A 16016-nucleotide genomic window follows, 5' to 3' on the forward strand; every position below is an offset into this window, starting at 1 on the left:
TTGAACCTGATTGGAAATCCTACGAATATTAGACTGCAATTTGTGGAAGCTCCGAACTTTGAATGAACTTATGAAGTTTGGCAAAAAAAAAAAGAAAGAAAAATAAATGCTGTGCACGGGAAGCGACAGGTCCGGTCGAGAATCTCTCTGACGATAGTAATTTCTTACCCGAATGCGCTGGAGAGCTGCACTTCATGGGGTCTAGCTAGTTTACAGTTGACCGTAGGGAGGGTTCACTACGGTCGATCTCTCGACCGTTTTTTTCCTTTTTAGTATTTTTTTGTTATTTTCTGATTTTGGAATTTTTTTCTAAGAGAAATTTTGGAGAGAAAAATTTTTGACGAGAAAAAATTAGACACAAAAATTTGAGAAATTTTGTAAAGAAAAATTTTGCATCCAGAATAGAAAAAAATTGGTAAAAAAATTTCGCATCCGAAAACAAAAAATGCTTAGACTAAAAAAAATTGCATCAAAACCAAAAAGAAAAAAAAAGTTCGGGTAAAATTTTGGTTGGTAAAAAAAATTGTTATATCAAAAAAAATAAAAAAAGAAAAAACCTAGCTGCCCCACCGACGCCGCCGGCCCGTGGCACCGCCTCCCTGTCGGCGCCCACCGCGCCGCGCATCCCCGCCGCACAGCGCAGGGAGGCGGATCCGGTGGCGCGCGGCGGCCCAGGGGAGGCGGGATCTCACAGCGGCGGGCGACGGGTGAGCACGCGGAGGCCGAGGGAGGCGGATTCAGCGGCGCCGCCGGCGGGGGAGCGCGCGGCGTCCCATGAAGGCGGTCCAGCGACGGCGCGCGGCGGCGGCCGCAGGGGGAGGCGCGACGGCTTCAGGGAGGAAAGGGAGCCGACTCAGGGCAGGGAAGGGAGCGTGGCTTCGGGGAGGAAGGGGAGCGGCGGCGTCGGCGGGGAGGCGGCAGCGGGGAGGCACGCCGGCGGCGGCAGCAACTAGTCAGGATCCCGACCCGTCGAGAGAGAATGGGAAGGAAAGGAAGGGGAAAGGTGCGGGGAAGGGGAAGGAAAAAGAATCGACCGTAAGTTGCCGTAGTCACGGTTAACTGTAAACTCAGTATCGGGCACTTCATGCTATTAAGAGCATCTCCAAAAATCTTTTTAAATTAGATAGGATAGCTAAAAATAGAGAAACTTCGTTAAAATTAATATCCGAGCTAGCTATCTTTGCCCAACCGCTCCCACTCGCCATTCTCGCGCTCTCGCCCCCGCGCCACTGCTGTGCCCTCCTGCGCCGCTCCCTCCGCCTTGATCGCTCAACGTGCTGCTGCCCACCAACCTATTCCCCTTGGCGGTGCTCCCTCCCTCTTGCTCGCTCGACGAGATACTGCTCGGCGGCGGCACCCCTCGACGGTGGTCCCTCCACCTTGTTCGTTCAACGAGCTGATGCTCGGTGGCGGCGCCTTTGCAACCACATGCACAGGCGCAGCTCCATCCAATGCTCGCGCCCGTATGTAGCTCGGCATCCATCAGTCTGTATGTCTATGTGGCATCCATTGGTCTGTCTGGAAAATGTGGGTCTTGCCCCGCATCACCCCGACGGCGACTCCTGCGGCAAGCCCCCAAGAACACCGTCGGATCCTGTTGCTAGGTGGAAGCAAGAACATGGAAGAAGTTAAGTCTTTTTAGTTTTCTTTCTTTGCTTGCTTTCTTATTTTTCTTTGTTCCTCGTGTGGAGGGCCATTTTAGTTTACGTGACTTTCCGTCCGGATAGGCGATTTTAGATAACATGTAGATTTCCACCCATTCTTTTTCCGGAAACCAAAATCGCGTGAGCCGCGATTTGGATTCCCCCGATACCCCGCACAAAATCCCCTGTCACACCCGCCTTATTGTTTTTTCTTTCAGGCACCTACTATTTTTCTCGGGATTTGGGGGAATTGAGTGTAACATTTGGGTGGGAGCGAAAATAATAGTAAATTTCAAACTCTGTGCATAGAAACCGAAACTAAAACTTTTTATAAATAAAAATTTAGTAGATATCACTACTACAAAAAAATGATTTACTTCGACCTTTTTCTATCAACTCTGAGGCGGGCAAAAAAATAACTCGTGTCAAATACGCATCACATGGCTGCCACGTACACCCCGTCAGGTCCACGTGTCAGCCCAAGTTCACCTCCACTAGCACACCCCCTCCCTACTCACTCTCTCTCTCTCACTCCCTCATTCGCTTCCCTCACTCTCTCTCTAACTCCAAGCCATGGAGGAGCTCTCCCTCCCCCCTCCAACCCTTCATCTTCCACAAGCCCTCAAGGATGAACTCGACCCGATCTACACCAACGCCGCTCTACTCCAACAAGTGGCTCCTTACTCGCGCTCTACTCGTCACCGGTGAGCCCCTCTCGCCGTTCACCTTCCTTCCTTTGCCCTCGATCAAGCTCCTTAGCCCATTCATGGCCTTTTCACCATATTTTTTGATAGAAATACTTGGAAACCCCTAAAGCTTAATTAGGTGCGGCACCCAGGGTTTGAACCCTGGGCGGGAGCACCCCAACCAGTGGCCTTTTCATCATTGACGATCTAGAACTTTGAAACCCCAATACATGTATGTTCCAGCTACCAAAATAAACTCCACACACTGTAACAGCCCAGCCCAAAAGGCCTGTTGGGTCAAAATAGGCCTTATGCATATGTGTGTGTGCAAGGTGCTAGGGAGAGTAACTTTAGTCCCATATTGGAGAGGCAAAGTGATGTAGACCAGCTTAAATAGGTGGCTTGAGGAAACTAGTTAACTTCGGTTGCAACCTTTTGCGCGAAGCGAGGACGAAAGCGCAAGAGAGTTAATTAGCAGGTGTGGTCCATTCAACGTGCAGAGTGGATCTTAGCCATTTTCCTAGGTCAGGTTGTTACACATACCCCCAGGAACCTCTAGGAACAAACCCCATCCAAAACTGTGGTCGAGATCGCTGGCGGCGAGCTTATTGTTCACCGGTCGGAGTTTTCGGGCTTAAACCCAGAGTTTCTGGGTCATTTTCGGAGTTTCCGGATGTTTTTCCGGAGTGTCTGGGTCAGCGAAACCCGGAGTTTCCGATTCCATACCCAGAGAATTCGGATTTATTTTAGCAGCACAGAAGGAGTTTGTTTGTTTAAGTGCATAAGCTTGCATTATCTTGTAAAATTCATATAAAAACGAATATAGCTCCGATTGATGTGAAACAAATTTTGTTGGTTTTGTATTGATGTTCTCTAGCTGTTAAAAATATGTTTTATCCCAAAACAATTATATTATTTTTTGGTCTATTAAATATGTGTTTATCTTATTAATTGCATAATTAATTCTTTTGTTGTCCAAAAATTATCTCCTCTCTCCACTCTCTCTCCCTCCCCTCCCGCGCCTCTCTCTCTCCCCTCGGCAGCAGCGGTAGTAGGCACGGCGGCAACAGGCATGGCGGCCGTGGCCTCGGGCGTGGGGCAGCCGGATCTGGCGGCGGCGCAGCGACCACGGGCTCGGCGATGGCAGGTTCAGGCACAGGGTGGTCGGATCCGACGGCGACGGGTCCGGATATCCCGCGGTGGTGCAGTGGCCGTGGGCTTGGACGCTGCGGCGGCGGCAGCGGGAGGGGCAGATTCGCCGACAGCGGCGCGGGGCGGATCCGCCGACGGTGACGACGCGGGGCGGGTTTTCTTTTTTTCTTTTTGTTTTTTATTTGATTAATTGAGACGGTCATACAAGCGCCTTGGAAAGGATCTCATTAACTGTGACCTTTGGTCCGAGGCGGTTGTTAAAACCGCCTCAGTAAATCGATTATGCCCGCCTCAGAAAAATTTTCTGCGGTAGTTGTATAAATTTTTTTAGATTCTTGATTTGATTTCTAAAAAAATTATACATAGAGAAACTTTTACAGTGTGAAAAATATGTAATTTGAATTTTTTATAGAAAAAATAGGTAACTTGAAATTTTTTAAAGAAACTAGCTAGACGCAAGTGCGTTCTGTTATGTCGGTTGCCCATACTACTATCCACCTTATCACCCATTGTTACTGTTGAGTATATCCTGATTTAATCTCGGCGGTTTGCAGTCCAGCAGTTTCTGAGTTCTCATCCTGCAATGGTGAAGATGTTTTGTTGTGTAGTTTCTTCGATGAAATTTGAAACCGGTGTGAGCACCGGTCGTGCTCGATGTTTATAGGCTTTGTTTAGTTTTTTTGGCCAAAATTTTTGGATACGAAATCTTACTATTTCGGAGTACTAAATAAAGTCTATTTATAAAATTTTTTGCAGCGATGGATTGTAACTCGCGAGACGAATGTAATGAGCCTAATTAATCCACGATTAATCTATAATTAGCGGATGATTACTGTAGTATCACTGTTGCAAATTATAAATTAAGTAGGCTTATTAGATTCATCTCGCGATTTACAGCCCATCCGTGCAATTTTTTTTGTAAATATATTTTATTTAGTACTACATACATGTATCTAAATATTTGATGTGATATTATTTGGAATCTAAATAGGGCCATAATTTATGTGCCCTGTGCATACAGCATAAAGTCTGCAACGTCCTGTTCTCGGTACTAAAGAAAAACAGGATTGTATTCTTTTTCTATTTGGTCAAGACTTGTTCCTTTTTTTTGTTTATGAAAAGAAACAATAAGGTCAGCGGATATTATGAATCATCATCTCGCTCTCCGTACTGTTCTCTTCCTCCGTTTACTGGACCTGTCGGCTCGCTTCCGGTCTTCACCGTAAATCGAGGCATGGTGTAGCCTTGGTAAAACATCACATCAAGATTTCACAAACAGATTTCACAAACGGACGAAATTCATAGGCTGTGTTTAGATGAGGTGAAAAGGGGAGAAAAAGCCACATCAGCACTGTAGCATATTGTAGCACTTTTTGTTTGTTTGTGGTAAATATTGTCCTACCATGACCTAACTAGGCTCAAAAGATTCGTCTCGCAACGTATATCAAAACTATGCAATTAGTTTTTTATTTAACTACATTTAGTACTCCATGCATGTGTTATTTACTATATTTAATGTTTCGATGTGATAGGAGATGTGATAGATGTGATGGAAAATTTGGAAATTTGGTGGGAACTAAACACACCCATAGCCCTTTTGCTGCCTCCAAATCTGACAAGCTGCAAGGCCGAAGAAACCAATCAATGCGCTGTGCGGCAAGGTTGGCAAATTTCAGTCACAACTAAACGATGGGGCTAGCTCGGCAAAACAACCAAACGGGCTGGTTGCCTGGTTGCAAGCTTAGGGAGTGTTTAGTTTGTCAAATTTTTTGGTTCGGATACTGTAGTATTTTAGTTTTTATTTAGTAATTAGTGTTCAATCATAAATTAATTAGTCTCAAAAGATTTATTTCATCATTTACCGCTAAACTATACAATTAATTATTTTTTAAATTATATTTAATACTTTATGTATGTGTTCAAAAATTCGATTTGACATAAAATTTTGAAATTTTTTGAGAACTAAACATGTTAGCTTATCTGGATTTAGCAAGCTGCCTAGCTGAGCTATCACTCAGGTCAGCGAAGCTACCAAACGTAGCTGCATGCGAGCGGCAGGAGGTGGCGAAGATGTGCGTTTGGGCCAAACGTTGCTTCCACCTGCGGGGAGAGAGAGGCGGCATGAGCTCTAAGATTTTTGTGTGCGATGAGGAGGAAGGGGAGAACGCCGTGAGGGTCTGCACACGCTGCCACAAGCTGGCACCTGCTTCGAGCACAGTGAGCTGGCACACGCAGCTGTGGCTGGCCTCCTTCCCCCCGGCCCCCGCACGATCTCGCGCGCTGCACGCCGTCTCGGGTGGTGCGTGGCTGCGGTCGTGGCTGCGAGTTCCTGTGCAGACCAATAGAAGCAAAGGCCGTGTTTAGTTTCCTGCCGTGTAAACGCAAAATTTTTTTCAACGGAATTTTACTAATTTGAAATACTAAATGAAGTTTATTTACAAAACTTTTTATACAGATGTGTTGTAAATCGCGAGACGAATCTAATGATGCTAATTAATTTATGATTAATCAATAATTATTGGATGGTTACTGTAGCATTACTGTTGCAAATCATGGATTAAGTAGGCTCATTAGATTCGTCTCGCGATTTACAGCCCATCTATGGAAAAAATTTTGTAAATAGACTTCATTTAGTACTTCAAATTAGCAAGATTCTATCGCAAAAATTTACGTTTTTTTGTTTTTATGTTTACAGGGTGGAAACTAAACACGGCCGAAGCAAGAAACGAGCAACGAGCGGAAAAGAACTCCGACAGGCGGACAGGGGTTTCGGGAGAGAAGGGTACGGCGGACGGTTAAAGAATCCCTGTGGTACGGAAAAAAATTAAGTTTTTGGCACAAATATCCTCCAACTTGCGATTTTTATGAGTTTGCACCTCTTTCCACTTCCCTCACACCCGACAGATGGGTCCAATATGAAAAGTACGGTGAGCTCTGTAACAGTCCAAAATCTCACACAAAAAAATAATAAAAATAAAATTGTTTGAATTCAAAATTCTCAAAAATCTAATTTTAAGACTATTGAGCTCATCTTACTTTGCATGAAAAATTCCTTTCAAACTTAAATTATCTAATTTCTTTCTAACAACCATTATCAAATCGCTATCCTTTTTTCTAATTACTCTCTCCTAAGCACACATATGCACACACGTGAGCAATAACAGACCCAACACAACCAGCTAGCATATCCTTCTCTCTCCATCCGGGACAAAAGGCCACAGTGTAGGCAGCATTAACTCTCTCTCCTAAGGGTGGGCAAAATATAACCGAAACCGATTAACCGAACCGAACCGAACCGCTTTAACCGCAAAAGTCGGTTAATTCGGTTAACGGTTAATTTTGCGGTTAAATTTTTTGAGATATTCTTTAACCGCATATTATTTCGGTTTTGATGTGCCACTAACCGATTTAACCGAATTAACCGATTTAGCAAGTTGAGTGTAATATGTATTTATCTTATGTCTTAAATATATGTATAATCATGTGAGATATCAAGAATTATTGGTTTTCATAATTAAGATATCTAAGTGAGGCTACATTAATTGTTTTTCTAGCTTTCTAAGCTTATTTTAGTGGCCAATAGCTTGTAGTTGATGTCATAATTTCATTCTAATTTGCTTGTTATTTATGTATTGTATACATTACGGTTAACCAAAAAACCGAACCGATTTAACCGCAACCGAATTTACGCGGTTAAAAGATTTCTAGCTACAATTTCGGTTAAGAGTTTGTCATAACCGAAATATTTCAAAACCGAATTAACCGAACCGATTTAACCGCACTAACCGAATGCCCAGCCCTGCTCTCTCCCTCCGTTGGTGCACACACAGCGTAAGCAGCAGCAGCATTTATTTTTTTCTCTCTCCCGTGCCATGCACCCTGCTGCACTCTTCTCTGTTCTTCCCTCCACTGCAGCAAGCAAACAGCAGCTCCCTCCATTCTTTTCCCTCCTCTGCGTGAGCAATCCAGCAAGCAGCGCTGCATCTTTTCAATGCTCTCTCTCCGTGGGTGTGTTTAGATCCGTAAAATAGTGGTAAAAATGATCACATCAGACACTGTAGTATTTTTCGTTTGTTTGTGATAATTGTTGTCCTACTATGACCTAACTAAACTCAAAAGATTCGTTTCGTCGTGTACATGAAAACTATATAATTAATTTTTTTATTTATGTACATTTAATGCTCCATGTATAAAATAAAAGATTTGATGTGATAGATGAATAGTGAAGTTTGGAGAGAAAAATTTTGTAATTAAACACAACCCCTATCTGATTTTCTCTTCACCGAGCAAAGCAAATCAGAGCAGAGCAATCAGCAGCAGCAAGCCAAGCGCACCCTTCCTTCTCTGATATTCTCTCTCTGTCGGTCATACTCTGTTCTCTCTCTCACTCCCTGCACACTCACGTACACACACAACACAACATTAACTCTCACACGTCTCACTCCCAGCACACATGCATGCACACATGCACTCTCACTCCTGCACACATGCACACTGTCTCCCACTCACATGCACCCTGCCTTCTATCCAGGGTTAACAATTTCGGCGAAATTTCGCCGAAATTTCGGAAAATTTTTCGTTTCCGCTAGTTACCGGGATCCGAAATTTCGGTATTTTTCGGTATATTTCGTTTTCAAATTCAAAATTCAACAAATTTCGACCGAAATTCAACGAAATTCGCCGAAATTTACCGAAATTTCGGAACGGAATTCCGTTTCCGCTAAACACCGGGATTTGACCGGAAAACGAAATGGTTAACCCTGCTTCTATCTCGTCTGATTTCCTTGTCCCCTGCGAGCACCAGGGGAGCTCCTTCTCTCGATCTCCAATTTCTTCGTCTCTCCACCAAGCGAAGCAGCACCACGATGACGGCGACCACCGTGAGCTCGAGGACGCCGATACGGACGCCGACGCCGAGTCACCGATGGCCACCGAGCCGTAGCCCCGACCTCACCAACAACCCAGCCCGAGCTGCCGCCGCCGAGCCGAGTGTCGTTGTACCGCAAGCCTCCATCGCGCCGGCCACGCCTTCACCGTCGACCCACGGTGAGTGCCGTCCCGCTCCCGACGTCCTAGTGCTGCCGAAGTGAGCTACGACCGCCGATGACACCTCCATAGAGCCTAGGACCCCTGTTCTGTGTTCTTGTGCAGGAACCGAACACCATCACCATGCGTTTCCTCGCTGCAGCCAGACGCTGCTGCGGTCTGGCCTTGCCGGCGTTTCGCGAGCGTCTCGGCTGCGCCGCGGCCTCAGCCATGCCGTGAGCCCGTGCGCGCGTACTCACCCTTGGCCGCAAGGCACTCCCTTTACTCCTCAAAGCCCAACCTGAGTTGCGTGCCTGCGCACGGCCAAAGGCCCTGCCTCTGCGCCGCTCAACCTAGCCGAGCTGCTCTGCCACAATGTCAAGACGACGACACCGAGCTGAAGCCATTGCCGGGAGCAACAACGACGTCAACGGCCACGAGCACAAGGAAGCTGAACATGTCCTTGCAGCACACTGACACACCGCTGCCACAGATGCAGGTCCGCCACGACCAAGTATGGAACACGCCCAGACCCAGACCAAACAGGCACACCGTTCCGTCATCGCCGATGTCGCGACGCGAGCTAGCTGTAGCTAGTCACCGCGAATGCACGATTGGCCTTGCCAAGCCTACCTGCGGTACCACGGCCGCTCTGCCCCGCTCTTTCCCCGCGGGCGGGCACATCACAAACCGGCCATGCCGGGCACCGTGCGCATGCATGCTGCCGGAGGCCATCACGATTGCCACCGTCCTCGCACGCCCCGGGCATGAGCCAAGTCGTCGTGGACCAGTCGTCGCTGGACACCACGAGCGCAAGCCTACACAACCGTTCTTTTTCCATAAATAATCTAAAGTTACAATCTATCCAACCATGCACATGGCACGCTTTTGTTCGGTAGAACAGATGTCGAGCCGTTCGCCGAACGAAACATTGCCGACTCGTTGCCACGCGCCAACCTCCTACTCAAGGCGCCCCTCGCGGCGCCATCCCCTTTCGCTGAGCCCACGACATGTGTGAACCGCACTCACGCATGTCGCGACACTATGGCCCCACGATGAGACCGCACATCACTGTCCGGCAGCTTTCGACGCCGCTCCGCACTGTGACACCATGATGCTTTGCCACCCACGCTGGCTTTGCCATCTCGTCGCGCGTGTGATGACAACACCGCTCTTCGCCACAGCATTATTTCTGTTCTTGCACCAGTACCCCGTCACGCCATTGTCGGCCACTGCCTCCTCTTGGTCGATAAAAGGCGCATTCGCGTAGCTCCTCCATCACTCCAAACTCATTTCCGACCAACCCGGCTACCTTCCCAACCTGAGTTCACTCGCCCTATCTTTTCCGCCAGAGCAAGGATTTGCTCGTCGCTCTCTCATTCTGATGAGCTGCTCATCGTGCTCTTGGTAAGCACAACATGCTATCTAGCCTGATTCATCTTCCTAAATTTATCTAGAAATCTAGCTCTAACTGTCTTTGTTAATTTTATAATTTATAGAGTTCAGTTTACATTTATGTATGCTTTGTTTATTTGATTTGTGCCGCGTAATAGTCGTCGAGGGTTCGCGAACGACGACGAGAAGAAGCTTGGAGTCCGGTGCCGTGAGTTAGGAAGTTCGTACCGCAAGCAGAAGCTCGGAGTACGTACCGCGAGCACGAGAACTAGTACCGCGAGCCGGAAATCGAAACACGTACAGCGAGTCAAACTACCCGTTTGTTGAGCGAAGGCAAGTCCAACCTTTTCCCTTTTGCTCATGCTTATCCCAGTTTTTAAACACAACCCGTAGATGTCTATTTAAAAGTGCATTCAATTTGTATATGAAATCTTGAACTATTTTACTGCTTGATGTAGTTAAATACCCATTTGAAAGGCCATACCTTGCTATTGTTTATATCCTGATTATCCCTTGACAACCTAAGATTTATCTCTAAACATGATTAGCTCTGTTTAGATGAATGCCTTGATAAATGATACTAGCATGCTTAGGATTTATTTATGCAATATTACTCACTGTTATTTACCAAATGCAATCATTTACAAATGAGAAAAATAGGATGGTTGTTTTTAAAAGGTGTGAGTTAAATTTTTAAAAAAGTATAATGAACATGAGAACGATGATGGTGAGTACCCACAGATGGGGCAGAATAGGGTCCATGTGTGGGACCACTAGAGATTGGACTCGAGTCTGTGTGGTACGGTCTTGTAGTTGTCCGCCTTGTCTCGATTAAGGACCGGTAATTGGCAGAATTCTAGTCAATTATTACAGTGCAACCATACGGCTAAATGGGCACTGGCCTTAGCTTATTAAATCAGTCGGCTCGAGAGGATGCTACCGCTCGAGTGCTCGAGGAGTTTGTCGGTGTCGGGGTAGCTAACCCGGTCAAACGTACGGAGCCGTGATACTCCGGTAGTCTGTCGTGTAGTATATTTTGGGTTCGGCTGATGTAACGGCTCTGTCATGTTAACTTGCCGACACATCTAAGGAATTGTGTATATGCACGCTGATCCCGCGCTGGCGTCAAAGCGAAACATGTCATGTGTGTAAAGTGTACGACCTCTGCAGAGTGTAAAACTATTCAAATAGCCGTGCTCACGGTCAAGAGCGCTTGTACTAGTCGCCAGTTTTAGAACTTTTAAAATCTTTTTGAAAAAAAAATGGGATTTGGGACTGGTTTTTGGAAATGTCCGGCAAGAGTGCCGTGGGCTACTGTGGACAGGGTGTCCGGTAGCATTAAAAGTTGAACTCACTTCTTTTTAAAAATACTTATAAATATGACTATATTACTCTTTTACTAAAATGCCTTTACAAAATTAACATTGCATGGGTAAAAACTTGCTTTTTTGCAAAATAAACCCTAGCCACTTCCTTGTACTCCATTATGCATGAATTTTTTTATCCCCCTCCGTAGGGCGGGGTTGGTCTTGCTGAGTACTTTTGTACTCACCCTTGCCTGTGTTTACAGAGACGGTTCTACGCCGGAGAAGTCTACCCGTAGTCGTTGCGTCCGCACCCGACTTGTCTATGGTGTGGACCTTCATGATGCTGAGTTGCGATGTTGACTGCTTCATCAATGATTTTTTTGCCTTAGCACTTTCTTTCTTTCTTTCTATGCTACTTTTATTTTGGATTGAAATCCATAAACCGCTGTCATACAATCGGCAATGATACAATCTGCCGAAATGTGTGTACCAGCCTCCTGGGACTGAAATTGTACCACATGTGGCTCATGTGTAAGCGGGGGTCGCGACAAGCTCAGTTTGGATGAGAAACATTTTCAATTATTTTCGATCTTTATCGTATAGATATTAGCATCTAAAAACGGCATGCACAAATAAATTATAGATTTTTGCTTGAACTCAAGTTTTTTTTTAAAATAAAAACTGAAAAAAATGCAAACTTTCGAAAAAAACTATCTAGTCTTTAACTATAATGAAACAAAATCATGTAACAAAAGTGTTCAGAAACATAAAATCAAGCAAGGAAAAAAGTTAAAGAACAAAACAAGATGCGAGAAAAAAATCAAAATAAAAATATTGGAGAAAGATGAGGAAAAAATTGGGAAAGAGAGAAATATGGTAGCAAAAGTTGGGAAGTAAAAATTATAAACGAAATTATAAAAATAAATTGTTTGAGAAAACATCAAAATGAAAAAGAGGAGAACAAAATTCTGTGAAAAAAATGGAAAGCTAATATTATATCTATAACTAAATAAATGAAAAAATGGTGACACTGGCCGAGTTCGCCAGGGGCTGCCGCCTTGCCGAGCTTGCTGGGGCCGCGCCTGCGGCGATTCGGTCCGGCGGAGCTCGCCGGGAGCAGCGGGCAGCTCACCAGCACAGCATCGTTCCCCTGGGAGGCGAAGCTCGCAGAATGGAGCTCCCCCACTCAACGCCTGGAGATGACGTCATGCTCCGTACAAGCTATAGTGCACCGGCCCCGCGCTCCATCCTTGCCTGCGCTCTTGGCTGTGCTCCTGCTTCATAGCACATAGCACATATCACATCATACCGTACACTCTTATCCGAATAAACTATATTAAATGAACGATGATGACGTACATCATAATCAGCTAAGAAAAACTGTAACTCTATAAGTGAATTGAACTTCATGCCCTTACAGATTCGCTTTCAAAAATATATGAGTCACAAATGGCTCTATGGATCCTGCTAAGATCCTTAGCATTTGAAACCGCCGGGACTTCAACGTGGGCTAGCTTCATCATGTGCAACTCTTCAGCGGTATAACTAAATCATGCCTCAGCGTTATTAACTGCCCGACCCATTACCCCATCCCTACACTCCTCATCACCACTTATTTCCTCGTCACTAGCGCTGGATCCATTGCCATCATCATTTTCCTGCTCTGCTTGGGGCACACTAGCATTACCCTCCGGTTCTTCTTCCCCGGTGTCTTCATCATCGTCATCGTCATCGCTACTATCGTATTCATTGTCCTCAGAACCTAAAGAAACATCATCATCCTCTCTAGCACCTCTGTCATCCTCCTCCTCAAAGGTACCACTGTCGAAATGATCGGAAGCGACGACCATATCATAATCCGCAATAAATTCACTAGCACAAGTGAAATTTGGGACATCTTCTACAACGATTGACTCTTGAGTTATATTCTCAATACGAAATGGAACTTCATCTACTCTTCCAACTGGTTCTTGTGATCTAGATCTACGTGTTATTTCAACAACCATCTCCCAACAAACCACATTTGCACGCACTACTATATCCTTATACTTTCTCCAATGCATCTCTGATTCTAATGTCCAATGTCAATATAACATAATGTGCTCTAGCTTTACCATAATCAAATCTGCCCCTCAGAGATATTTCATCTATGCCACAAGAATGCTTTGCAATAACTCGGTCTACTAAATCCGTGAACGATGGAGAACAATCGAAAAGTTCGACATCCTCTATCATATTTTCAAACTCTCCATTTTCCTTAACCATACCCCCGTGAAAGAACCGAATTAATTTGTCCATGTCTAGGTATATTCAGAGATCTAAAAATAAGAGACAAAGCCACTATTAATTAAAGCAGAAAGAAGTAGTCTATAATGCTATGTGCCCTCAAACTACAGCCTAAATACCTACAGAAAGTGCTCATATATCTTATATATGAATACTCTTAGCTCAACAAATTCCTAAAGCCAAAATCTGCTCATGTCTAAGTTGCTAAAGAAAAATCTTAGCACAACAAATACCTATAGCCTAAATCTGCTCATGTCTAAATTGCTAAAGCAAAATCTTAGCTCAAAAAATTTCATTTCTCCACAAATCTATGCAAGCACCACAAAATTTTCAAGCTTCTTAGTTCGTACTACAAGTTGTAGGAGCACAGTGTCTAAATTTGATCGTGGAGGGTTGGTTCAATGGAAATGTGGTTTAAAGTGCCTTGGGGAATCATTTCCAAATTTAGTCTTCTCATTTCAGAACACAGTGTCTGGTCATAAGATTCCACAGCTAGGCAATTACAATGAGTTTTGCGGCTTAATGCATCCGCTACTATATTGGCCTTGCCCGGATGGTAGTGCACCTCGAGATCGTAGTCTTTGATTAATTCCAACCATCTTCTTTGTCTCATATTTAGATCGGCTTGGGTGAAGATATATTTGAGACTCTTATGGTCTGTGTAGATATTGCAATGAGTGCCCATAAGATAATGTCTCCAAATCTTCAGAGCATGAATGACGGCTGCTAACTCGAGGTCATGAGTAGTATAGTTCTGCTCATGTGGCCGAAGAGATCGTGAAGCATAGGCAATGACTCTATTGTCTTGCATGAGCACACAACCAAGACCCGTACCCGACGCGTCATAATACACGTCAAAGGGCTTGGCATTATCAGGTTGAGCTAAGACGGGGGCCTTAGTCAGCAACTCCCTTAGAGTGTGGAAAGCTTTCTCACATCTTTCATCCCAAATAAATTTTATTCCTTTCTTCAACAGTTCGGTCATAGGCTTAGCAATTTTTGAGAAGTCCGGAATGAATCGACAATAATATCCAGCTAGACCAAGAAAACTGCGAATTTGATGAACAGAAGCAGGAGGTTTCCAGTCCATCACTTCTTGCACCTTACTAGGATCAACGGCTATACCTTTACTGGATATAGTATGACCCAAAAATTTCACCCTGTCTAACCAAAATTCACATTTGGAAAACTTAGCATATAACTGATGATCTCTAAGACGCTGAAGAACGATGCGCAAGTGTTTGGCATGGTCCTTCTCATTCTTGGAATAAACAAGGATGTCGTCAATGAAAACCACGACAAACTTGTCAAGCTCAGGCATGAACACCGAATTCATAGGGTACATGAAATAAGCAGGTGCATTTGTCAGGCCAAAGGACATGACTAAGTATTCATATAATCCATATCTTGTAGAGAAGGCGGTTTTAGGAATATCACAGGGTCGGATTTTGATCTGATGATATCCAGAGCGAAGATCCAACTTTGAAAACACCCTAGCTCCAGCCAACTGATCAAATAAAACATCAATGCGGGGGAGAGGATATTTATTTTTGATTGTCACTGCATTGAGAGGCCGGTAGTCCACACACAACCTCAAACTATTATCCTTTTTCTTCACAAATAGGGCCGGACAACCCCAAGGTGATGCACTAGGGCGAATGAAACCTTTGTCAAGAAGTTCTTGAAGTTGAATCTTTAATTCGGCCAATTCCTTAGGTGGCATTCTATAGGACCTCTTTGAAATAGCTGCAGTACCAGGCTACAACTCAATAACAAACTCTATGTCCCTATCCGGTGGCATTCCTGGCAAGTCATCTAGAAAAACATCGGCAAACTCGCATACCACTGGGATTTCTTCTAATTTGGATTCGCCCATGGCATATGCACAAGAATTGGAGCACTCTTGGGAGGGCAAATAAAGAGTAGTGGCTCCTTGGGTTGGAGAGTTTATTTCAACGGCTCGGGAAGGAATGTCTAGGGTTACTCCATGTCGAGCCATCCAATCCATTCCCAAAATAAGATCCAGGCCTTCCAGTCCTAAAATGATAAGATCGCTATTGATGATTTTACTACCCAGCTTGATTTGCACAAGCCGTATCATTTGATTAGAAGCAACTTTACCACCGGGTGTTGATATCATGTATGACCCCTTCGTATGATAGAAATCAAATCCCATTTTTGCACCAAATTTTGCACTAATGAAACTATGTGATGCACCGGAATCGAATAATATCACTGCAGGCTTGTGATGAATAGAAAATGTACCTGTCATTACTGGTGCTCCCTCAGGTAGTTCTGCAAGAGTGGTGAAGTTGACTCGCCCTTGCCTGACCTGAATAGTCTGCCTTCTTCCCTTGTTCTGGTTGTTCTGAGTAGAACCTTGACCCTGGTTTTGTCTCTTAGGCTGCGGACACTCTCGGGCGAAATGAGCTGAACTCCCACAGTTGAAGCAATGATTTTTATCACCGGGACGGGCTGGTGGTGGGGCAATTGGCCTAGGACCAGTTAGCTGAGGAACAGGG

General features: G+C 44.9%; 1 protein-coding gene across 1 annotated transcript; it reads right to left on the minus strand.

Annotated features, from left to right (window-relative positions):
• Positions 1-688: 688 nt before the first annotated feature.
• LOC120688984 (acidic leucine-rich nuclear phosphoprotein 32 family member B-like) lies at positions 689-13214 on the minus strand. Its single transcript, XM_039971326.1, has 2 exons — positions 12795-13214; positions 689-829 (listed from the first exon to the last, which is right to left on the minus strand). Exons 1-2 carry the CDS (start codon positions 13212-13214, stop codon positions 689-691), a joined length of 561 nt encoding a protein of 186 aa, XP_039827260.1.
• Positions 13215-16016: the final 2802 nt, after the last annotated feature.

This window comes from Panicum virgatum, chromosome 9N, assembly GCF_016808335.1.
Source record: "Panicum virgatum strain AP13 chromosome 9N, P.virgatum_v5, whole genome shotgun sequence".
NCBI lineage: Eukaryota > Viridiplantae > Streptophyta > Magnoliopsida > Poales > Poaceae > Panicum > Panicum virgatum.